Raw genomic sequence first — 24,117 nt, 5'->3', positions numbered from 1 at the left:
TTAAAAAAAGGGAGTGAAGTGATTCACTGGAAAATTTTAGCACAATTCTTAAGGAATGCCCTAGAAGCATTCTTGTTTGGTGTCATATGTTGGTGGGTAGTGACAAAAAAAATTAAGGCACAACTTGTTTCATAGCATTTTGCAATTTTGAAAATTGGAGAGGTACTATGCTAGAGAGGAAGAAAGTCCTGCAGCTTCACTTAGCAGAGCTGTGCAGGCGAGTGAGTGATTTCCCTCTAACTGCAGGGTGGGGCGAGCGAGGCTCATTTCTAGCACGCAAAACCCAGTATTTTCAGGTTCAGAATGGCTGTTTAATTTCCTAATGGTTATCTATAAATGATAAACCGCTTTAGGCTGAGATGTTGCCCAAGCAGAAGGACCAGTTCCTAGAATCCTAAATGAGTCTGTGGAGCCTAGATAAGCCATTTCTGAAAGCTTCTGAGTTTAATATGTTTTCCCTTAGTGACCCATATTTGAACCTAAATGTGTTGACTTCAGGGGATTCTTCCAGGGTTCCATTGGAGACTTGCCTGAAAGATGGTCTTTTTTTTTCTTTTCCTTTGTTTTCCTTTTCAGAAAGAAGACACAGCTCATCCAGCAAGCCTTCTTTGGCCGTTCCTCCCACTTCAGTATTTTCCTTCTTCCCTTCTCTGTCCAAAAGCAGAGGAGGCAGCGGGAGTGCAAGCAGCCGGTCTTCCAGTGGAGGTGTTCTAAGCACATCCTCATTAAGTTCCAAGTTGTTGAAATCGCCCAAAGAGAAACTGCCGCTGAGGGGGAACCCCAGGCCCATGCAGTCCTTTCAGCCAAGTCGAGTCCCCCCTGGCAGAATGTGAGTATGAGCCTGGGGTCGGGAAGCCCCCGTGGGAGCGGGACTGCCTGCGGTCATGGGAAAGAGCCGCTTTGCGGAAAGTCCGCATGTACCATGTATTTTGTCTCCTCCTGTTTCCCTGTCACATCGTAGGAGACTTTACCAAGTACAAACAGCAGTAATAGTACAGTTAATAATGTTTATTGATTGATCCTTTATTGTGTGCCGGCTACTGAAACTCAGCTGTTTATGTGTATTGCCATTTAATTATCACAGCAATCCCATGAAATATGTATTAACTGTTGCCCCATTTTTCAGATAAGAAGGAAGTGTGGTAAGGTTGAGGAGATTTAGCCCAGTAGCCCTAACATCTGGAGAGGCCTGGGTTCAGATCCCACTTCTATTACTTCCGAGCTGCATGGCCTCGGATGAGGCACTGCTCTCTCGAATCTGAGATGAACAGCCACTGTGCAGTTACTAGGGGTAGTAGAATTAGTATATTAGAATCAAGCCCCTGGCGTGGTGTCTGCCCCACAGAAGACAGTAAACAAATGGATGCTGTTGCTGTTGGTAGTCGTTGGAACAAAAAGGCAAAGAGACTCCCAGATGCTGTTCTAGGATTTTCTGAGTCCTGCAAAGCAAATAGGGAAGCATTGCTTCCTCCCTGCAGTCTTGGGTTCACCTCGCAGCAGTGATGAGGGAGGACACAAGAAGTTCACGCCCACCACACGAGGCTTCGGCACGTTTCCACAGTGGCTCCTCTGGTCATGTGAGGGGCAGCCGGGCACTCCATGGAAACGTATCTTGCCTTTGTGGCTGGTGGCTTTTCCCTGGCCTGCCTCCCTCTTGGAGGGTATGCCACACATCTCAGTCCCAAGGTCTGATAACCTGGCTAATCTCGGGGCAGAGCCTAGCACCTGCTGCTGCTCAGGGACCTCGCCAGCTGGGAGAGGGCTGCTGTCAGGCAGTTCCAGGTACAGCTGTTTGGTGCTATTTGTCCCAGTTGCTAAACCCCCAGCCTCTGCTCCTCTGTCAAGAGTGCAAGTCCAGCAAGCTTGGCTTTCATTCCTGGAGCTGTGTGAAAGCCAGAGACTCTGTCAGTGCCGTGTGAGGTCGCTCGCCAGATTAGCAGCTGTTAGAGCACAGACTCCACTGAGCAGAGTTCACAAAACCTCGTCTGCACAAGCCTTCAGATGTGGAGCTGAGCATTAGACAGGGACCAGGCCAACTGTTAACTTCATCCAGCACTTGCCACCCAAGTGACGGTGTCACTGCGAGTCCAAGAAGAGCCAGTCCTTTGTTAGTGGCGCAGGTATTCAGTGCTGGCAGGCACTTACCTTGCGGGCTCCTGTCTCGACGCCTCCAGGGACTGGAGAGTGACCCCTGGCCGCGGTCATGCCACCACCCACGGGGCAGAGCGCCTCCCCTCAGAGGCTGGTCCGTAGGCTCCTTCGGGTTCTCCTGAGTCCTTAGTGACATTTCTTGGAAATGTCCTCTAATTCCAGTTGTTCTTTCTCTGCTCAGTTTGCCTTGTTTTAGTGGATCCTTTCTTAAAAATGACAGTTCTTACATTCTTTACAGGTCCCATAGGTAGTTTCTGGTCCTTCTAGAATGTGTCATAGCTTGCTTCCTGCCTGAATTATATTGTGTATCAGGTCTACATTTCCCTCAGGTGCATGTGTAAGATTGTTCTGGAATGACAAGAAATCCGGTAAATCGGATGGTCCGCTGGAGCTTTTCACCTAGCTAAAGGGCTTTAGACTGAATAAATGTGAACCTTACTGAGTTTTCTAGGTAGTCCTTAGAAACTTCCTAAGGTGCCCCGTGTGGGAGCCTCACTCTGTGCTGTGCCTGGTGCTGCCCTCTGCCCTCCGCTCACATCCCCTGGGGTCATGGGCACTCAGGTGCTGGTGTTCTCACTTCCTCCCCCAGCAGCATGACGCCCTCTGTCAAAGTGGAAAAGATTCATCCGAAAATGGATGGTGCACTACTGAAATGTGCAGTGGGGCCCACCTGTCCTGCTACTGTGAGTTCCTCAGTCAAGCCTGGCCTTAACTGCCCCTCAATACCAAAGCCAACCTTGCCTTCACCTGGACAGATTCTGAATGGCAAAGGGCTTCCTGCACCACCTACTCTGGAAAAGAAGTCTGAAGATAATTCCAATAACAGGAAATTTTTAAATAAGAGATTATCAGGTAACTTCTCATTTTTCCCTTAATGTTTCTCTATTAAGTGGGCATTCATAGGGCAGCAAATGAACTGCTATCGGAAAGTGCCCTTTGTAAAACTGGTCAACTTCAGCGTCAGGAGGAAGTTCCTTAAGTAGTTGGCTTGACCTCTCCATTCTTGGGTTCACAGTGTATGTGTGTGCAGGTGATGTGAGCATAGCCTTATAGCAGTGCGTTGCCGAAAGGGGTAATGGGTAAGGCCGGCGGGATGATCTCCTTCCTGTTACCTGACAGCAGTAGCCCCCGCTTCGTGTGTTCACCTGATGTAGAGTTTATATTTATTCAGTGTGGCAGATTTCTTCAGGTTATAGTTTATCAGTTTATCTGTCTTGAGATTTTTCCTATTATTTTCAAAATAAATGAAGGAGTGTTTGGTGAGCACATTTTAATGTCTGTGTGCCTTTGACAGAAAGAGAGTTTGATCCTGATATACATTGTGGGGTCATTGATCTCGACACCAAGAAGCCCTGTACCCGGTCTTTGACATGCAAGGTAAGTGGGTTTGTGCTCAAAGCTGACTCCTTGGGTAAGCACAAGGGATTGGGCTGGACTGCATTAAATTAACCCAGTCAGGGTCTCCCCTGTCATTGTCAGTTCTGTAAATGAGAGAATGGCTTAGTTTTGGCAAAGAATGCCTCAAGTTCTGAAAATGGGAAGTCTTGTTATAAGCTGTACTCTTAAGACAGATTTTGCTTCTAATGAGCAGTGTTGTATCCAGAGGAATGGTGTTCTTTTCTGATCAGTCTGTTATTGTCGAAGACTTTTAATATTTCTTCCAGAAATTGTAATATGAGAGGCTACGATTTACAGTGGTTTAAATTGTAGAAACTTCAAACAAGTCCAGAAGTTTCTTTTGCATATATGTGAATATCCCTAAGTGTTTGTGTAATCTGTGGTTGTTAAATTTTAAAAAGCCACTTAAAAAAAAATCTGTGTCTTTGAGATAGACTTACTTTTTCTAGTTCTTAAAAATTGCTAAGTAACATACAATATAATTTACATGTAGACTAAGGAAAATGACCTCCTTTATAAGTTTTCCTTTAAAATGTCAGTAGACTAATAAGAAGATGTGTATTTGCTCTAAAAGGGGTTAATGGGTGGTGGCTTCAGTGGATCCCCCTACATACACAGCACATATGTTTGTGGGCACTTCTCTGGACAGTGTTCCCAACTTCCTTCAGAAGGGTTCAAAAAGTATTAGCGATTGTTGCTTTGAAGTGATTTAAAAGCCCTTGTGGATGGGGGGGGTAAATGTTATAAAAATTAGTGTTGTGTTCTAAAAATTTAATAAAACTTTTGTGTGTCACATTAAATTTTACCGAAGATTCCATTTGGATAACGCACTTCAGGCCCTACCTACACCTCCCCCTAAACACCAGAGGAATGTTAAAATATTTATAAATATGAAATGTTATTTCAAAGTGTTCTTACTTTAATTCACATTTATAATTGTCAGGCACTGATTGACTGCAAGCCTGTCCTTGAACCTCCAGGTTGAAAGCTCCTATCTCAGGACAAATTGCTTTTATTTTTTTTATATAATAACTGAGCACATATAGTGGCATGTCCTTGCAGTGCTTTGAAGGTGGCCATCTGAGCTCTGCAGAGTCACGTCCATCTCCGCTGCCCCTGAGGGTCTGAAAGCACACCTCAGCCCTGCCCCATGTCAGGACCACAGCTGCCTGACTTCTTTGCCTACCTGACTCTCAGTAACATTTCTCAGAAATCTCAGGACCTCTCAGTATAATGATGCCTATGGTCAGTAGAGGGTGCTTGCTTTATTCAAGATGCTCTTTTTAAGCCATCAGTGAGGCATGTTGGTTAACCAAAAGCTTTATTAATTCAGAACCCGTGAGGAGTTTGACCAGCATTCCTCCTGAACCTTTATGGATGGGCATCAGACCGCCTCTGTGTGGATGCTGCATTTTTCTTCCATTGTCCTTTCAAAGTCGTGTGTGCTGTCCAGGTGTCCTGTGAAGGGGTGTCATGACTGCAGCATGGTGCTAAGCCTGTCTTCGCACTGATACATTTCTTCAACCCTGCTGTGTCATGACGAGTTCCGCACGCAACTGGCAGAGTAGGCAGCATCTTGGCAGGCCTGCCCGTGCTTTCTTCCTCTGTTGTGTTGGCCGGTGCTTCTCCGTCCCTGGCCTCGGCTGTGGCCTGGATCTGTTAAGCTGTGGAGAGCTAAAATTAGCTTGCATGCCCCCGCTAAACGCCCCCACCCCCCACCTTGCTGCCCAGGGCTCTCCTGCCTTAGACTCAGGTCGTCGCCCTCCTCAGGGCCTGGGGTCTGCGGCTGCCGGCTCCCGTTACTTGTTCCACGCCGTCTGCCTGCCACTCTCAGCGCACCCTTCTCACCTCCTTGTCTGTCTCATGTCCTGTTTGACGTCCTCTGTGCCTCCCGTGCATCTTGTCTGTGCAGTCATTGTAGTGGTTTTTATTGCTCACATCTGTGAGCAGAGGCTGAAGCCTCAGAAGACACAGGCTTTACACAAATCAAGGCAAGGCCCCTCCCCTTGTGGGGCTTACCGTCTAATGAGAAAGATGGAGATTCGTTTGATAATTACTCAAATCAGTGCGAAGTTACCACTGAGGGAGGCTTGTGTTCTGATGGCCTTTAATAGGAGGATTGGGCTGGGAATGCTGGGCTGAAATCCAGATGACTTATCTGGGCCAAGAGGCATGAGGGAGGCAGAGGGAACAGCATGCAGGAAGGCTCCGCGCTTAGGTTCTGACAGGCAGCCAGGGGGCTGAGCAGCAGGAGGAGGGGCGCTTGGTACCCAAGGGGCAGGAGCAGGGAGCACAGGCGGTAGGGCATGTGGGGCCCGGGGGCCTCGGGCAGCCCCCCACAGTCCTGGGGGGGAAGGGGCATCAGACGTGTGTGGAAGGTTCTTCAGAGCTCAGTGGCAGTCCTATTTGCTCTTCAAAGTGAACCAGGAAAATACTGATTTTCTCTACCTACTTTTTTCACTTGGCTTTGCTGTGCTAAGCAGCAGGGGACATATCAAAGGTGAGAGCCTTCTACATCTGTCTGGAGAGACAGGCACATGGTCCAGGGACATTAGCTCTCCGCTGGTTCATTCAGCACCTCACTGGAGGGCCATTACTTTTGTATATGTTTTGTTTGAAGTGCTGGTTGAGTGCCAGTTGCTGTGCATGTTGGTACATCATTGAACAAAATGAAGTTCTTTGTTTCCATCTTTCCAAGTTTCTTTCTTGTGGATATACTACATACTTTAGAAAGTTAAGTAAAATTTTTAAAAGAAACTAAACACATTTAACTCTCTGTCAGGTTAGGTTTTGGGCAGCACTAAGCAGTGTGTCTAGTGGGGGTGGGTGGGTTGTGTTACTCAATTTCAGAAGAGCATTAGAAACCTAATTCCCCCTTTAGCCCATTAAACTGAAGAAAACAAGTGAACCTGCAGAGCATTTGTATGATGCAAAGGGCCAAGACCACACTAAGTATCGTTTGCAGTATTTTTGTGACATAAAAGAGAGAAGGAGACATGTGAGTGAGTTTACTTAGGTTTGGGATATGTGATTTGGGGGCCACTAATTTGGTGGCCCTGAATTTTTTTTTTCCAGACCAGCATGCAATTAGCGGTCAGGTTAACTTGACTTTATGTTCTGCTAGGAATAGGGTTAGCCCCAAGTAAGCCTTTAGAACAAACAGTAATTCTCCAATGTATTTGGACATTTTCTTATAAGATGTGCTTGACCACCCATTTATATTTATCCCCTCTTAAGAAAAGTGCTGCTGTCACTTGGCCTTGCTTTGCTCAGTGTAACCATTTCATAATTCTGGAATCAGACCCGTCTTAAGATCCAGGAATGCTGTCTGTCCTGTTTTGTCCGTTTCCACAGTGTCTGTCTGTAGGCTTCACTTTGCTCACAGCCTTTCTCCTCTCAGCCTTAGAGTCTTTACTTCTCTGAGGTCTCCCCTGGCTGTGGCAGCCCTGCCTTCAGGGCGCCTTGAGCCACTTGGTCTCTTTACATGGCATTTTCACTGGAATAGAGACAATTGTGTTTAATTTTTACTTTGGCAGTTACTGAAACATGACTTTCTGGTACATGTTTTGTGGATAAGTGTTTCTTGCCTTCTGAGATTCAAAACTCTCAATGGTCTGAAGAGGGATCTTTTTTTTTCTTACGGAGTTTGGTAAGAGCCTTGACAATACCTGTCACCTGTTTATTTCTATTGTTTGCCACTCTGTTATGTACGAGGTGGCACAGCTAGCATTCCTTCTCTTTTCGGATGGAAATAACGTCACCAAGTCCTCATATTTGGAGCCTGGAATGTGTTTCTATCCTCGCTAAAGAAAGAAGATGATACTCGTACAATTTTTAGCTTATAAAATGTTTAACAGCATTTGACTATGCTAATGGTCTGGATGCTTCTTTATTAGGAATAAGAGAAATTTTGGATATATGACAGAGAAAAAATTACTGCTGATATGCCTCAGTTTCCATATTTGTTTGGTCTGCAGACACATTCCTTAACCCAGCGGAGAGCTGTCCAGGGCAGAAGAAAACGATTTGATGTTTTATTAGCCGAGCACAAAAACAAAACCAGGGAAAAGGAATTGATTCGCCATCCGGACTCTCAGCAACCAACACAGCCTCTCAGGGACCCGCATCCCACCCCTCCTAGAACTTCACAGGAGCCACACCAAAACTCTCACGGAGTGATTCCTTCCGAATCAAAGCCTTTCATAGCTAGTAAACCTAAACCTCACACCCCCAGTCTTCCAAGGTAAGTCAAGCCCTCCAACCCTTTCTCCCTCCTTCAGAGAACAGACTTGCAGACACTGAAATGGCAGTGCCATCATGATGCTGAGGAGCATATATCAGGCTTGCCATGAGACGCTGAGATAGTTATCTAATTAGGTTTTGCTTTAAGAAAAAAAAAAGTTGAGTTCATCGTTAATTTTTCAACCAGGGCTCTTGTTGGCCAAATGCAAGCAACTGAATAAAATTAGAGTTATCTGCTCTACTTGTGCTTAATATTAGGTATCCCTTTACCTCATTGAGCAGGGTGGAAACTTGGGTCCTGCTTGCAGGATGGTGATTGGAACATCTCACATGGCCATGGCTTCGGCAGCAATTTCCCATTCATTTTGTCTTGCTTCTTGCAAAATACAGCAGTGGGTATCATTGCTGGGGACAGGCATTCAGCCCGAATTCCTACAGCATCCATTTACCGACATGTTTTTTTCATTCACTCATTTGGGATTTTGACTTAAGCATGCATTGGCATTTTAACTGTGTAGTAAGCAAGGGACCCATGTTTTACCAAGAACTTACATGTGGAAGCCAGTGATGCTGGACTGAATATATGTATATGTGTGCTTGTGTATTTACCCAAGTTAGAGTCAGGGACTTTGCACCCCATTTCTGGAGGAAGGGCAGTGAAATGTGTAGAGAATGAGAGCCTTCAGGGTCGGCCGTTGGCACCAAGAGCTGCTGCTCAGGAATGTGCTGCCCCTCGGTTGCTGTTGTGTCTGCATCATCCTCGTGCGTTTGCTCCTTGACATGGTCACGGGCGGGTGGAAGTGCTGCCTCCCTGGGAGCCCAGGTGTGTGCTTGCGCCTGTCCGGCATGAGCTCTCTGGTGTCTGAGCATCCCTGTGGAAGGGTCTGGAGGAGGCTCTCCAGTAGCCACTGGGCCCAGGCTGTCAGTTTCTTACCAGGTCTGTCCTTGACCATCTCCTTACTGAAGTTTTCCCATCTATAAAACAGTAAGCTTAATTCTAGAGTCCCCGGCCCTTTATATATGTAGGAAAATACATCACTGTCCTTGAGTGAGAGAGGCTGTACGTGAGCCACGTAAAGCCTTAATGCTACCCCTTTTATCACCTGCTGTCCCTCTTAGGTTATTTTCAAGCACTTTGTCAGTCATCTGATTTATTGCCTTCGTAACCCAAATTGAATTTGAAGAGGAATCAAAGAAAGAATTCTCTTAAATTTCCCCTTCTTTAGGGAGAATAGGAGGCGGACCTGAGCAACCCAAGTGGCTAGAGGAAGGAGAGCTAGTTATCAGTTACCTTTGGTTGGATCTGGCAAACAGCCCGCTTAGACGCCACACAGCTGAGGAGAGCGGCTCCGCTGTGCCGCTCCCAGGCCCCCAGATCAGCATCTTTCCCCAGCTCTAGTGGCGGACCCCACAGCTTCCCTGGGTGGTTTTGGGTACGATGTTGTGTCTGAGTTAAGGCAGCTGATTCCCAGACCTGTGATCTGATAAGCACTGCACTTTCTACTCACCAAGGCCTCCAGGCTGCCCTGCTCAGCAAGGTGGGAGTACCCCCATGGACCCTTCTCCAGTCCATGAATCTCCACACCCTCCCCTGCCTGCTACTGAGCCAGCTTCTCGGTTATCCAGTGAGGAGGGAGAAGGCGATGACAAAGAAGAGTCTGTTGAAAAACTGGACTGTCACTATTCAGGTCACCATCCCCAGCCAGCATCTGTAAGTGCCACCCCCACTCCCGCGTTGACCCACCCCAAGTGGGGCGCCCCGGGACTGCATGCGTTCCAACTGGGGCCATCTCAGGCTTTTCCATTTCTCTCCATGGACCTCGGGGTAGGTGTTGCCGCTGCCGTGCTTCATGGCCTGCTGCTCACCTCCCGCATGCGCCGCCGTCGCACTTAGCAAGCACCTGTGGCTCTGCTCTCTTGCAGTTTTGCACATTTGGGAGCCGGCAGATTGGGAGAGGCTATTACGTGTTTGACTCCAGGTGGAACCGGCTTCGCTGCGCCCTCAGCCTCATGGTGGAGAAGCATCTGAATGCGCAGCTGTGGAAGTGAGTGCTGGTCCCCCTGCCTCTGGGGTGGGGAGAGGGGACTGACTATACTTAGTGCTGCCGCCCCTCATTTCCTATGGGAGTGCTGTGATGGCACTGAACTTACCTGAAATAAAAACATGGCTTCTGACCAGCCCTGAGAGGACAGCCCCTAATCATTCGTTCATTCGCTCTTTCAGCAAGTGTGCCTCTTTTGGGTGCTGGATTCCAGATTAGAGCGGTTCCTGCATGTATGGAGCTCACAGTCTAGTTGGGAGAGAAACACAAAAACTAATAAAGAGAAGACAGAAGTGATAGCTTGTCATAAAAGAGACAATGGAAACACTAATAATTACTAATACTTAGAGCTTACTGTATGCCAGGGAACTTACTAAATGTATTTTTGCAATTTGTTGAGTCAGGCTACCTCGATTATCCCTGTTTTATAGATAATGAAACAGAAACAAAGTCGCCCAGCAAGTTAGTGTTAGGGCCAGGATTTGGACCCAGAAGCAGTTTAGTTCCAAAGAGCTAAGATGGGAAAATAATGAATGGGCCAGAGGGCTTTAGGGGAAACCTGCCTGGAGAGGCAGCCTTTGGACTGAGAAGGACTCGGGGGAGAAGTGGGTTCTAGCCAGAAGAATCGTGCGTGTGAAAGTCTGAACTTGGCTTGTTTGAGAAAGCATAGTGCAAGACATCCAGTAGGAGGGCCGGGCCCAGGAGACAGTGAAATCGACTCTGAGTGTGACAGGGAGATGTTGAGGGTTTAAGGTAGGGGAGTTGTGTGTTCTGATGTATAATTTAAGAGAAGACGATCATCTTGTGTGGAATTGTGGATGCCAGTGTTTCCCAAAGAGGATTTTAAGTGGAAGGGTGTTTGATGGCCAACTCTTTTTTTATTAGCAGAGCTTTTCCTGAAGTGAAAGGTTTTCATTACTGCAGGACTTCCCATAGCCTTTAATAGGCTCTGTCCATGTAACCCGCAGAGCAGGGGCTCTCATGTATAATGCAGAATGCTTCCCAAGCTCTTTACCTGGGAGCACCTTTAGAGGAGCATCTTGGGGAACTAGTGTTTGGAGCCTACTTGGGGAAACATTGGGCTTTGCTAAGGGGACTGCCCAGTAATCTGTAAGTCAACCTGTATCCTCTGTTCGGGCACCATTTACTGTGCCTCCTTGAGTGCACTCTGCTAGTTTATCCATTGGCCTCTGTCTTGGCTTCCTAATAAATTCAGAGGAAGCTGGCGAGAGGCCTCAGATAGTCCACAGTCCAAAGAACCATCTCCATGATCATTAATAGGACTTGCATTTGTTCACTTAGAAAATCAGACCTAGAGTAGTGTTACTTTGCTTCTCTATTTCTCATTTCTTTCTGCTGATTACGAGAGAAGAGGCTGCTCTCCCTTCTTCACAGAGGAACATTGTCGCTGTCCAGAGACAGCCTCGGACAGTGGTTCGCATCAGGGGATCCCAAGATACATGAAGTCTCACTTCTCTCTCCTTGCAGTGCCTGCTGGGACGTGGAGAGCTCATGGAGCGTAATAAACTGTATATTTAGGGTGCTTGTCTAAGGACAGCAGGGTCCTCAGGACGCTCCGTTCCCCTTACACTGATTGGTAGCTCAGGGCTGGTGGGTACAGATGGTTTCAGTTCCCGCTGGCTTGTGTGGAGGTTTTCCTCTCTGCTGTGAACTTTTGAGGAAGCAGGATCATGAGCTGGACTCCACTGTCCCTCTCTCTGTTAAGAGGTCTTCTTCCTTATCAGTCCTTTGCTTCCTATGAGGAGGAAGCCATTCCTTTCTGTCGACAAGACTTTCAGTTTTAAAAAAGTTGGTGCAGTAGAGTCAGACGTGTTGCTCAGTGATGAGCTTGGTCCCCGGGCCTGGGGAGAGAGGGACCGGGCCAGGGGCTTGAGGAACTGCCCCTGAGGTTTGCTGGGATGGCTCGGTGCTTCTCAGCCAGGGGAGCCCTGTCCCCAGGTGGTGTCCCTGAGGCAGTCAGGGCAGGTCGCTGAGTGGCGCAGGTCCGGTTCTGGCTGAGCCAGTAGTCTTCGCTGCTGGTCTGGGGGCACTCTGCGCAGCCCCTAGTTCTTTAGTTACTTACTGGGGCTAATCTGGGGGAAAGTGGAGGTGGGATTTGAGTGTGGCAGTAAAATGGGGCATCTTTAGTGTGTGGAGTCTAGACAGGTGAAATCAGACCAGCACCTCCTCTGGGGCACGGCCACCTCCGAGAAGGCCACTTCCATGCTCCCGTGGTCCCTGTCAGTGCCTGCTTGCCATTGAGTTGGGACCCCTGGTCCACTTCCCCTCAGGAGGGCCTGGGACGTTTTCCAGAGGGCTTTTTGTTTTGGATGAGGAGTTTTCACATCTTAGATTGGTAATAAATTCACTTGGCTATAGAAAGAAAAATGGATATAAAGAGGTATACAGTGGAAAGGTCTCCCTGTGTTTCTATTTCTCACCCACTCCCCAGAGGGTAGCATTTTTATTCTTTGTCTCATCTTTATACCAAAGGTAATGAGTTAAGACTTTTTTTTTCTTAAGAGAAGAAATCAATGACGTCCGGAGAGAGTGACATACCCGCCCCTGCGGAAGGCTCTCAGTTCCCAGGGGTTGGCGTCTGCGGCCTGGTCTGTAGGCTCCTCCTGCCTGCACCACCTGGTGGTCACGGGCCGCCTCTGCACCCAGTGAGCAGGGCTCCTGAGCTTAGGGCAGAGTGTCCCAGAGGCGCCGGTGCTCACGGACTGCCTGGGGGTCTTGGAGAGATACAGACTCTGATGAAGCAGGTCTGGGGTGGCACCTAGGGACTCAGCATTTCTCATAAGCCTCTCAGGGAATTCAGCTAGGAAGGCTGTACAAATTGCTAATTCCAGAGATTCTGGTGTGGTCTGTCTGGGTGCAGCCACAGCCCCATGGATGATTCCAGTGCACAGACCCACTTTGGGAAGCCCTGAATTCAGGCCAGAGCTATACTCCAGAACGGGGGCTTTAAAGCCTATGCAAACATTTGAAGTAACTCATTCCTTTTATGAATAACTGTAGTTTTCTCAGAGGCATCTGGAAAGCACTTTGGCAGCAGTCTAGGCCCACTCTGTCACCTGAGCTGTGAGGAACCGGGACCCCGGCTGTGCAGTGACTGGGCAGGAGCAGTGCCATCCTGGCACTTGCCTTCTAGTCGGGCCGCTTTCTGTTTACCGCCTCAGTGTTAATTCTGACGCACAGGCTTTGAGTTTTGGTGCTATCACATTTTAAAATCAGCTAAAATAAAAAGGGGCCACCCTAGTGTGAGCATGTGACCGGCTTCCATGTCCCCAGAGAGGTACCTTGCACAGACATCAGTAAGAGAACACTGACTGGAAAATCCCTGTAGTTCAGGGGCTTGATCCCCTGTACAGCCGTTCTGGCCGGATTTGGGACCTAGCAGTTGTTGCTGTTAGCTGTGCGTTTCCATTTCCTCACCCATTCATGAATTCTCAGTACTTGGTGCCTCCTGTGTCCCAGACACTGCGCTGGGCACTGGGCTACAGTGCTAACCAAGCTGTGAGTTGCTCTGTCTGCGAGAAGTTAGACAGCCATCAGCAGTCATGCATTAAAACTCCCCTGAGTCCCACAGAGTCTGGGAGCAGGGGACAGTGCCCATGGGAGGCTGAGCATGTCAGGATGGTCGGGAAGTTTCTGAGAAGGTGCTGGTGGGCTGAAACTGAAGGATGACCAGAAGCTGAGGTGAGAGTGTTCTAGGCAGACGGCAAGGAGGGTCTTCTGGAATGGCCTGTTTAGGGAAGGTTGGTGGTTGGAATCAGGGAACTGGGGCTGGTGGGTGGGCGGTGGCCGTGTGATGGGGGCAGCAGCTGCAGGTGAGGTGCTCGGTGTTACAGGCCATCATTCTGCAAGCCCCGGGGAGGCGCTGAAGGGCTTGAAGGGGAGATATGATGGGACTGGCTGTGATTTCCGAGCCACCCTTTGCTGGGGGGGTGCCCCTTGGTGCCAGGTGAAGGGGTGTCTCTCTGAAGCTTCCCATGAATGGCTGTGCTGAGTACTACTCACCACCCTCTCCCATTCTGCAGGAAAATCCCACCAGTGCCCAGCACCACGTCGCCCGTCTCCACACGCGTTCCTCACCGGACAAACTCGGTGCTGCCATCACAGTGCGGGGTCAGCTATCTGGCAGCAGCCACCGTGTCTACATCCCCTGTCCTGCTCTCGTCCACCTGCATCTGCCCAAATAGCAAATCGGTACCAGCTCATGGAACCACACTAAATGCACAGCCTGCCGCCTCTGGGGCAGTGGATCCTGTGTGCAGTATGCAATGCAGACAAGTGTCCTCCTCCTCGTCCCCTTCCACGCCCTCTGGCCTCTCCTCAGTGCCCAGCTCCCCCATGCCCAGGAAACCTCAGAAGTTGAAGTCCAGCAAGTCTTTAAGGCCCAAGGAGTCTTCTGGTAGCAGCAGTAACTGTCACAGTGCCAGTAGCACTAGTACCAGCGGCTCAGGAAAGAAACGCAAGAACAGCTCCCCGCTGCTCCCCCGCCCCTCCTCCTCGTCTTCTCATTCCATGGAGTCTTTCAGGAAAAACTGTGTGGCTCCCTCGGGGCCTCCCTACCCCTCAGCAGTAGCGGCTTCCCATGGCATTGGCCTCAACTGTGTGGCAAATAAGACGAACTCGGTGAGTGTCCGGCACGACCAGGCAGGGAGGGGCCCCCCCGGAGGGAGCCCCGCGGAGTCCATCAAGAGGATGAGCGTGATGGTGAACAGCGGTGACTCCACGCTCTCGCTGGGCCCGTTCATCCACCAGGCCGGCGAGCTGCCCATCAACTCCCACGGCGGCTACTCGCACGCACACACTCCGCTGGACAAACTCATAGGGAAGAAGAGGAAGTGCTCGCCCGGCTCGGGCAGCGTCGGCAGCGGCACCAGACCCACCAAGGTGCCCCGATCGCCCGCCGTGAACAACGTGCACGTGAGGCACACGGTCAGCAGTCCCGGGGCCCCAGCACTGGTGACCAGCTCCCTCCTCCATCAGGTAGGCAGTGGGCTGCGGGCGCCTGGGGGGCCCACGGCTCCCCGCCGGCTCGGAGTCTGTGTGGCAGGGTCGGTTGGTTTGGCTGTAAATGCATGTCCAGCTCCACGGTGTCCTTTAAAACAGGAAGAGTTGTGGCCATAGGAAGGTAAACCGGGCTTTGCCCTGCCGGGATTTCTGATGCCTTGGGAGATGCTGCCGGGTGGGGATGCTGCGGGGCGTGGCAGCGGGCAGGGATGCGGAACCCGTCGAGGGAGAGCAGGGCGCCTCTCCGCAGCCGCGAGCGGCCCGCGTGCCGATCAGGGAGGAAGCAGGCCTGGTTTCCCGGAGGGCGACCCTCCAGTGCGTTCCCTTGGAGAAAGCTGGGCTGAGATCTGACTGATCTAGAAAGGGATGATTTAAATGTTAGAAAGAAAAAGCTTTAAGTGTTTCTCCCGTCACAGAATTACGGAGTATCTGGTTAACTCTGTCCCTGTGTTTTCTCCTCCCTGTTTTCCAGGGAGGCAGGGAAGCAGCATGAGGTGTGGGCACAGCAGAGACTAATAGATAAACAGGCGCCCGGGGGCAGCCCGTGAGCGGACACGCTGCCTGGGCGCCGGCGCTCCTCTCCCCCCCCTGCCCGCTAGCCTCCCCGCTCCTGCTCCCCGGTCGGGCCTCTGACCCGCTCTCTGGCAGCCGCGTCCGGTGCCCCTGCCCCCAGCTTCTCCCGCATCCCAGCACATCCGGACATCCCGCCGGGCGTGTACAGGGGGTTCCAGCAGCCTCCCCACGGAGCCCTGACTTTCAGCGGGGGCTCTTCCTAGTGTTTCGTCTTCAGAACTAAACTCAAACACCAGGGTAGGACTTCGGGGGAGGCACCAGGACACTTCTTTCACTGTGGTAAAATACTCCTCCCACATCTGTGTGAAGCAACGCCCAGTGCCAAAAGTATAATTACCATGAATTTAAATAGCAAACGCTTAAATTCTTCTGTTTGAACCTCAAGTGTATTCCGGCTATTTGGTGTGTCGTTTGGCTCCTTGAGCAGGCGCTTCCTGGACTTGTGAAAATGTGCCTTTATCTCTTGGTTTGTAGTGACTCGTTGTAGTTTATGGTAAGTACAAAAACGTAGTGCAAATACTGCAAGAAATGGTATGCCCGTCCCCTCAAAGCCCTTGAGTTTCCTGGCCCCACACACACCCAGAGGAGGGACGCTGCGTCGTGTCACGACCCCGCGTTTGCATGGCACTGGGCCTTCCCTTGTGGGCGGCTGTAGCCCTTCCTGCCCACAAGGAACAGAAAGGGGGCGAAGGGGCTGGGTGGCGCAGCGAAGTGTAATGTTGCCTGGGGAAAAGTGTGCAGGTGGGGGCCCTGTCTATATGGAGGGGCTACTCCTGGGAACTTGCTACCAGTTTCAGAGAGAAGCTGCAGGTCTGGACATGCACGAGAAGTTTGACCATTTTGTAAAGCTCTACAATTCTTTTGTTTTGTTTTTAAACCTGGTATAGCCCACACATCTGCTGGCTAAGTTTGGGTTGGTTTCCTTAAAATTAGTTGCACCTCAAGTTTCTGTGTGAGAACGATTTCCTTTGTGCAGTGGAGTACTTTTTACCATGCTGCACCGATCCCAGAGGGGACTTGCAGCTTGAGGTCAGAGAGTCAATGACCCCCAACAGCGTGGTGTGTTTTTATGCCTGTGCCATTTACCTGTAGTGGGGATCTGTGGCTTTCAGCAGAATCCCAAAGGGACCTGCGACTGCAGAATACTTTAAAGAATGCTGCTTTTAGAAAGTAGGGACCTCAACTTGCTATATCTCATAGAGCTGATTTTAAAACACAGGTAAGTGAGCTGGTCGAAGCCCCCAGACAAGGGAATGCACTGGAACTGCCCCGTCTCTTCATGGCCTCTGCCATGGGGATTAGGTAGCTCGCTGTGGGACGGTGGAGGCCGGAGTTCCCTGTCCCCTGGCCTGGGGCCTGCCAGAGGTGTCCACACTTGTGTGGGTGTGAGTGTTCACACCTGTGTGTGCTAGCCCACTTGACCTTGTTCAGCTCTCAACTGACAACCTGGAATACATTCAAGGAAACAGATTCAGTAAACAAAACCCGAAGGCAGACATGAGAGCCTTTCTCTAAGCTAGAAACCGGAACTGCATCTCTCTTAGATAATTTTGTAGAAGTTACTCTTTGAGAATGATTGCAAGGGCAGTGTAGGCCTTTGAAAGTTAAGGCCAAAATCTGTAGCAGGCCGCAGCGGAGGCTTCTGGGCATGTGGCCTCGGAATATCCTTGTTTAACTTCAGGGCAGTGCTGTGTGCACCCTCTTACTTACCTTCTCACTGTTTCCCCACCCCCTCTTTTTTGAAAGCCAAAGGCGCGTCCCTGACAGCTGACAATAGCCCCGGGGAGGAATAATCTGGATGCTTTTGAGGACAAGTTACACCTCCACTCAGCGCTCTGGACTCCACGATGCCTTTGAGTCTGTTTCCCAACCTCCTGCGGGCCTCAAGGCTGGAAATCTGCTGGGCTCTTGTTGTACCGAGGATTTCCCTGAAGCTCTATCTGTAGCAGTGAGTACTCCTAAAGGACACTGGATCAAGTTGAGCCACCGAATTGCTTTTCTCAGTGTTATAGTGGTCTGGACTGCTTGCTCCCAATCTGTGTGAAGTTTTTGTTTTGTTTTTTAACTTGCAGTATATCATGGAGCCACTGTTTGAGTAGATTGGCCGGGCGAGAGAGCGTGTTGGGAAGAGCATCACTGTAGACGTTTCTCCCTGCCCCGCCCCCCACCCCAGCTCTGTTGTACACTGTCTTCTGTAGGTCACTGTCCAGCAGTTAGGGACCTTAACTGGAGGCACCTTCCAGAGGAGGGCACGGCTGCACCCAGAGCAGCCCTCCGGAGAAGGCGCCGGTCGTTAGGCCCTGAGCGCAGCGTTCCGGGAATGGAAGTGGTTGTTAGCAAAGGCACCGTGACAAATAGCCTGTATCTTTGCCCAGCCTTTTTTGCAAGTAGTTTGGGATAAGAAGCTGTCAGAAGTTTCTAAGTTACAAACTGGTTTGAAGTCATTGATGCCCAGAAAGCAAGTGTACACTGTTTTAGAGGCTTACTTTCCATGGTACAAAAGCAATTCTGTGTGTTTAAGACAAGGAAATACAAATGCAACCAGTTTTGATAAGGGAAAGACAAATTTTGGTTGTAGGTGGGTGGGGTGGGGTGGGGTGGATGATATAGGGGAAAATTTTTTTCTAAGATTTCCAAAGAGATGAAAAGTCCCATGTTAAACGGTGTGGCAGATGGGGTCGGTTGTCCTGCCCAGTCTCCTGCTTTCAAAAAATTACCTTTGAAAAGTGAAATGGTGAGGATGCAGCGAAACTCATTCACAAAGTCACTGCTGTGCTGAAGTGTGCCCCGGCACTCTGCGTCACTTGCCATGTCCTTGGACACCCTCCCGGGACTCTCTAAATTCCTGCTTTGAGCAGCGCCCCCAGTGTGTGTGTCTGCGCTCCTGCCCTGCTGGTAATTTGGATGCCCTGGGGGTGGGGAGCAGGTACCCAGGGAGGGAAGTTGGCCAAGGTGCGCCGTGCAGAGATGCCAGGACACATGCAGTGTGTCCCCAACACGCCCTACTGCCTGGCGGTTGGTGCCAGCCGTCCTCCAGGAGAGAGCCTCGGAGCCCCCCCAGGGGCTCCACCCCAAACGAAAGAGCTTACTGTGTGAAAGCGTCGGAGAAGGTGTCACTGAATTTGGGGGATGAGCTGGGGGCTTTTTAACAAGCGATTCCACCTCTGCAGCCCGACAGGAGCACCAGGCGCTTCCGCTCCGTGAACACACAGTTGCAGCGCGCAGGGTACATTCCCCGGGCTCTGAGCATTACCCTGGGCAGGGCCCGGACAGAGCCCATCAGTGCATCCTTTTTTTCCTTACAATTCTTGGGTTACAAACTTCAGTTTCAGGGAACTTCAAGTCAGCAACAGGTAGAATGAATAAATTCTTGGTTACCAGCCTAATAATGTGAATTGCTACAGAATTATTATTAAGAAGACAAAAACTTTATGCAGATGCTTTAGCTATAAATTGATGTAAAATACTGATTTTTTTTAAAGGAACGGGGGAGAACAGTATATACTATTCACTTATTATGCAATCAATCAGTAAATGTTTTTAAAATACTATATGAGAGCTTAGTAAGGAGAGAGCGTGGATGGGCAGTTGGAGGTTGTTAGGAGAGACGGGTCTGGTTGTTCCGTCCCAGCGGAGGGCTGGAAAGGACGTAGGAGGGACTCAGAACAGACTTAGCTGATTCCTTGGTGACAAGTGCAATGGGGAATGGGAAGAATTTATTCTCAGAGCCAAGGGGACTTGATGGTTATAAATGAAGTTGCTTCTAGTGATGGAATTTATAGACAGATCATGTCGTTCCAAAAGATGTGAATAGGATCCATGATAGCAAGTTTTTTCAGAATAATGTAGATACTTAGATAAGTGAGTGTTGATCATTTGATTTCTTAGACTGGGGTTTTAATTGAATTTCATTATGTCTCCCGGTAGTGCACAGAGCATCGGGATTAGGAAATTAGCCATTTTGGATTCTGCCTGCCACAAACAGACCTATTCTAAACAGTGCTATTTAAATTTTAGACTGTTGTTCAAATATTTTATTTTCTCCAACAACTACTTTTTATTGTGAACAATTAAGACCATTTAAAACATGGGGAGTACAAGTATTTTTTGAATTCACTTGGAAAAACCAAATTTGCAGTGGTTGGGTTGTTTCTAGATAGACTTTGGTATCAATTTAAAACCAAGATAATTTTTATATTCTTTCCACTAGAATTTCATGACAACTCCTGCAGTTTTCTTAACCTACAAAAAAAAAAAAGAAAAAAAATGCTGCAATGATGAACAAAGAATTATACAAAACCTACTTTTGTATCTTTATTTTGGAATTTCTTGTTCTATTATAAATATGGAAGTATCCCTATTTCAGAAGACATATTTTGTTAAAAATGAATTGTACATATTTAAATATGTATTTTTGCACAGGTCTTTTTTTCTGATATCCTGTTTTGGTACAATTGAGATCATCTAGTATTTATTTATTAATTAATGAAAGTAAATACCTTTTTATAATTTGAAGTGGTTCACTGCCAAGCCAATAGTTCTAGAACCTGCCTCCTTTACAGTTTAAGGGACGCCTCTGTTCTGTGAAAGTCTCTTTGTCCCTTTTAATGTCTTGGGAGTGGATTCATACAGACACGGTGGCTCTGCTTCCCGTGGTCGCCTGATCTCCTGATGGACTACATGTAACTAAGTGACACACTGCTTTTCTTTGGTTTGTGTTTTATGTGCGCGTGTGTATGTCTGCGCCTGAGTGTGTGTGCACACTGTGCACACGTGTGTGTTAGTATGTGATGTGGTTTAAAACTAATGGAAAAAAAACTGAAAGTGCCTGAACCTAGTTTTAAGCTTAGACAGATTCTTTAAAAAGACTTGAATGTTCAGTTGAACTTTTTTGGAGTTTGCTTTTTCCACCTAAATGTTGTTTCTAAAATTTTAGGGGAGGAGTTGAAAGCCACCACTCCTGGCAATTTTATAAGGTATTTTAACATTAACTCCTTTCGGTTTGCAGTCATTCAGCTGGTGATGGATGGCCCCGTGGCTCCAGGGGTTACAGATCTTGTCAGCCAGCAGCTTACACGATGTGTCCATTTTGTTGTTCACTCATGAAATTTAGAGCTTAAAATAGAATATTTGAAATATTTTGTTTTCCAAAAATACAATACAAAGTACCTCTGAGAACCTTGAAAAATGTATAATTTGAAAAATGTAACTTATAAAGGCAGCTGTCTTCCTGTGAGAGTTCTGTTGCCAAGGAAGTTCTTAATCTCTCTCATTCTGTCTGGGGGGGAGAAAGTTGGGCTTTGGAAATGATTGTTAAAAGTTTCATTGTTTCACAGAAAATAATCATTTTTACATTTTTTTGCAAAACATTTTACATTTTCAGATCATTTAAATGAGCACTACATACTGTCAGTGTGAATGTAGGGCCTTGAAAGCATTTGGCTGTTTTGTTTTTTTTTTAGCTTGGTTATAAAAGCAATCTCCTGTGTTAAAATGTGTGAATAGTTTGATAATTTGTACACATAATCAAGAGCATCTCAGCTGGACTTTGTGTTGGCTGCTGTATAGAACATGAACAAATGTCAAGGGATAGAAAATTACTTTGGATATTTAAAAGAGAAGAAATATATAGTCTATTTGTTTTGTAACAAGTTTCTGTAAATAAAATAATTTATACTATTTATAAGAAAAAGTTGTGCTTTGCTTTATGAGAAATTAGTTTGTGGAACAGACATGTTACTATAAACGGGCAATAAAATTAGGACTTTTCAATAAATAAGGTTGCCTGCATGAAATATTTTACATGTTTGTGCCTCGTTGTGATAAACCCCTTTCAGTCTAGTCTGACTTTTCTTCCTTTCTGACATCAGACAACCCTGGGGCACCCCCTTTCTTTAGCTTACCTTCTGTACAAGCTCAGTACTTCCAAGGCCCTGGGGGTGTTTGCATTTTGGGTAGGAAGTGCTGCCTGAGTAACAGTGAACACACTGCATTCTTGCCCTACAGGTTTGGCAACAGAGGGGAGTTGATAGATTGAGAAACACATTCCAGTTGGACTTGCTTATATGTCAGTTTGGTGGCACATGGTCATTTTTGGTGAAAGGTAAGTTTTTTTATGCAGAGCTGATCTGATCTCTTCCTTGCTCTTATATACCCCCCCTCACTGCCAATACAAGTGTGCATGAGTACGACTCAGCACAAGATCTTTTATGTCTAGAAATCTGACCAGTTTTACCATTGGCAAATAAATCATTCCAATAAATTACACATTTTGTTGCTTAAAATTAAGGGACACAGCTGATTTGTGTGAGAAGTCCGTACATTACATAGAGGAGTGAGGCTGACCTCCCTCCGCACTACCCCGTGGACTTCCCATTCCTTCCCTGGGAAGGCCCCTGTGGGCGACTCCTCTCACCATGGGTAGTGTCCTCAGACTCCCCGGAAAAGGTTCAACCACTCAGTCTCTTACCTTTTTTATTTCCATTCCCTTGCAGGTAACCTGGCCACAGAGTACAAGAGACTATCCCAGTTCAAGGAAGGGGGAGTTGGCAGTTTGGGATCTTGGCCAGTGGGGAGCTCCTCGGCAGAAAGGCTGGGTAAGGTATTCTAGACAGAGGGCGCAGCGGCAGGACTACGTGTGCAGAAATGTGGCTTAGAGGCTGACTGTGGGTGAAGCTTGCTGGGAGGGAGGGGCCGACAGAGTCGGGGAAATTGGCACCATCCCGTCAGGACCTTAAATGTCCTGGGACCGCCACCATCAGACGGGCAGTGTTCACCAGAAGTGACTGTCAACGCCCAGAGGTGCTCAGGATCCAGGCGGGCACAGCGCAGCTGCCAGAACTAAAAGCCATTCGGATCTTTACTAGAGCTTGTGGAGGTTCAAAGCAGTGCCTAATTTATTAACTGTCCCCTTTTCTTACATTTTCACTCTCTTCTGCATCAAATGCATCAAATTCCTGCCTTTCCTCCATTTCCTTCTCCTGAGTCCAAATCAGAACTCGCTCCTAAATCCGGCCATGTTCCCCCTGCCCACCCCCCTTCTGCTCTTCATCCCCCATTTCTAGTAGGAAACTGCTGCTCCTTTTGATAACAGGAGTCAAGCTAGTCTTGCACCTTGTAAGGCTGTGATTCTTGGCACCATTTATCCTCATTTTCTACAACCGAAGCCCACATCCCAAAGCTAGTAGCACCAACAGACTTTCTTACAGGAGAGGGAGGGCCAGACTGACAGAGGAAAGGTTTTCAAGGGGAAGGAGGGAATTGAACAGTTTAATACTTTTTTCTTTAATTCCTCACATAGGGCCCTCCAGTAACTGGAGGACAGAAATGGGCAGGTGAGAACCTTGGGACAAAAATAAGTTATGAAGCTATTGGAATAATAAGGTTAAGTTGCTAAGTTTCCAGGCAGCAAACACGGGGATATAGAGAGCTTTTAAAGGGAGAAGCAACAGGCCATGGAGTCTCCTGCTGAATGTTAAGAGGAAGAGTGAATCTAAGATAACATACATATTCCTAGCTTGGCCACACTAGTTGGTGAGCTTTAAGTGAACAATATATGATAAGGTGGCAGAGAAACACACAATGAATCTAAGATGCTGGTAGGAAATTCAGATTTAGTACCCAGTGACTTTATGTATAGCCTTGATGGAGCTTGAGAAGTTCGAGCTGTAAAATAGGCAGAGGGTCCTCTTTCACTTTTAGATGATAAATGAAGCCATGAGAATAGAGTTTACCTAGAAAAAATAGGTAGCTATTAGATGTGGCTTATTGTGGATAATGTTCATCTACTTGAGTGGCTGACATTAAGCATTTTACATGGATTCTTTCTCATGAAGCCCCTGTAGAGGATGTGTTTTGATCCTAATCACTCTGATAAGGAACTTCTAGAAAGTGGTGTTTTGCCTAAGGTCCCATGACTGAGTAGGTGGCATTGCCAGGCTGTGAATTCAGGTCTGATCAGTGGTTTTGAAATACCACTTCTGTCACAGGCTCTGAGATTCACATGAAATTATGGATTCCCTCTGACAGGCACAGGCACACCACAGTTCATGTCCTGTTTCCAGGATTTCACAAACTTGAAGCCCATCCTCCATGGCTCTGAGAGAGAAGCCCACGAGGACACCCTGGAGAAGACAGTGTTTTGGTGCAGACAGACAGAGAACCGGTACTACAGAGAAAAATGATCGGGTAAGGAAGGTAGAGAAAGGATGGGCTGAGATGGTTTGGTTAGAGGTTAGACAGTTGACATCCTGGTAATCATCAACCCAGGCAGTGTTTCTTCCTGGGATAATGGGAACAGCAGGTGTTGATTGACTGGAAAAGCTCGAACTTGCGCCGCTCAGAGACCTGTTTGAGCGAGGGTGGGAACACTCGCCAGGAGAGCACGCAGGGGACCAGAAGCATGGCCTTCATCTCGGCCCCACGGTGTATGTGAACCAGCAGCCTCTAACCCCGACGGTTTTAAGAGAAGCAGAGTCCTCAGAAACCAGGTGTGGAGCTTTACCGGCACTGACATTCCTCTGCCCGCAGCGTCTGCTCCCTGGAAAGGCGGGTGGGTCTCTAGCCACCCAGAGGGTTGCTGCAATTGAGGGAATGCTACCTACGGGCGGTCTTGACTAAGCGGTCACTTCCCAGGGCAATCTCAGGGCTGACGACAATGCCACACTTGAAGGCTGACCATTCATTGGCA

General features: G+C 48.3%; 1 protein-coding gene across 8 annotated transcripts in view; it reads left to right on the top strand.

The window, feature by feature from the left end:
- Nucleotides 1–20,255, top strand: part of ATXN7 (ataxin 7) — a 122,182-nt gene extending 101,927 nt beyond the window's left edge. For 7 of the 8 annotated variants that reach the window (XM_036878396.2, XM_057507927.1, XM_057507910.1 and 4 more), the window contains 8 exons: nt 577–829; nt 2,741–3,003; nt 3,446–3,528; nt 7,527–7,792; nt 9,304–9,502; nt 9,715–9,836; nt 13,877–14,831; nt 17,175–20,255. In XM_036878396.2, coding sequence (XP_036734291.1) covers nt 577–829; nt 2,741–3,003; nt 3,446–3,528; nt 7,527–7,792; nt 9,304–9,502; nt 9,715–9,836; nt 13,877–14,831; nt 17,175–17,192 — 2,159 coding nt within the window. In that variant the 3' untranslated portion in view covers nt 17,193–20,255. The remainder of the gene's footprint in view (nt 1–576; nt 830–2,740; nt 3,004–3,445; nt 3,529–7,526; nt 7,793–9,303; nt 9,503–9,714; nt 9,837–13,876; nt 14,832–17,174) is intronic. The other variant, XM_057507923.1, reaches the window with a different exon arrangement.
- The last annotated feature ends 3,862 nt before the right edge of the window (nt 20,256–24,117 follow it).

Source organism: Manis pentadactyla, chromosome 1, assembly GCF_030020395.1.
Source record: "Manis pentadactyla isolate mManPen7 chromosome 1, mManPen7.hap1, whole genome shotgun sequence".
NCBI lineage: Eukaryota > Metazoa > Chordata > Mammalia > Pholidota > Manidae > Manis > Manis pentadactyla.
This window is presented reverse-complemented; position numbering and strand designations above follow the sequence as displayed.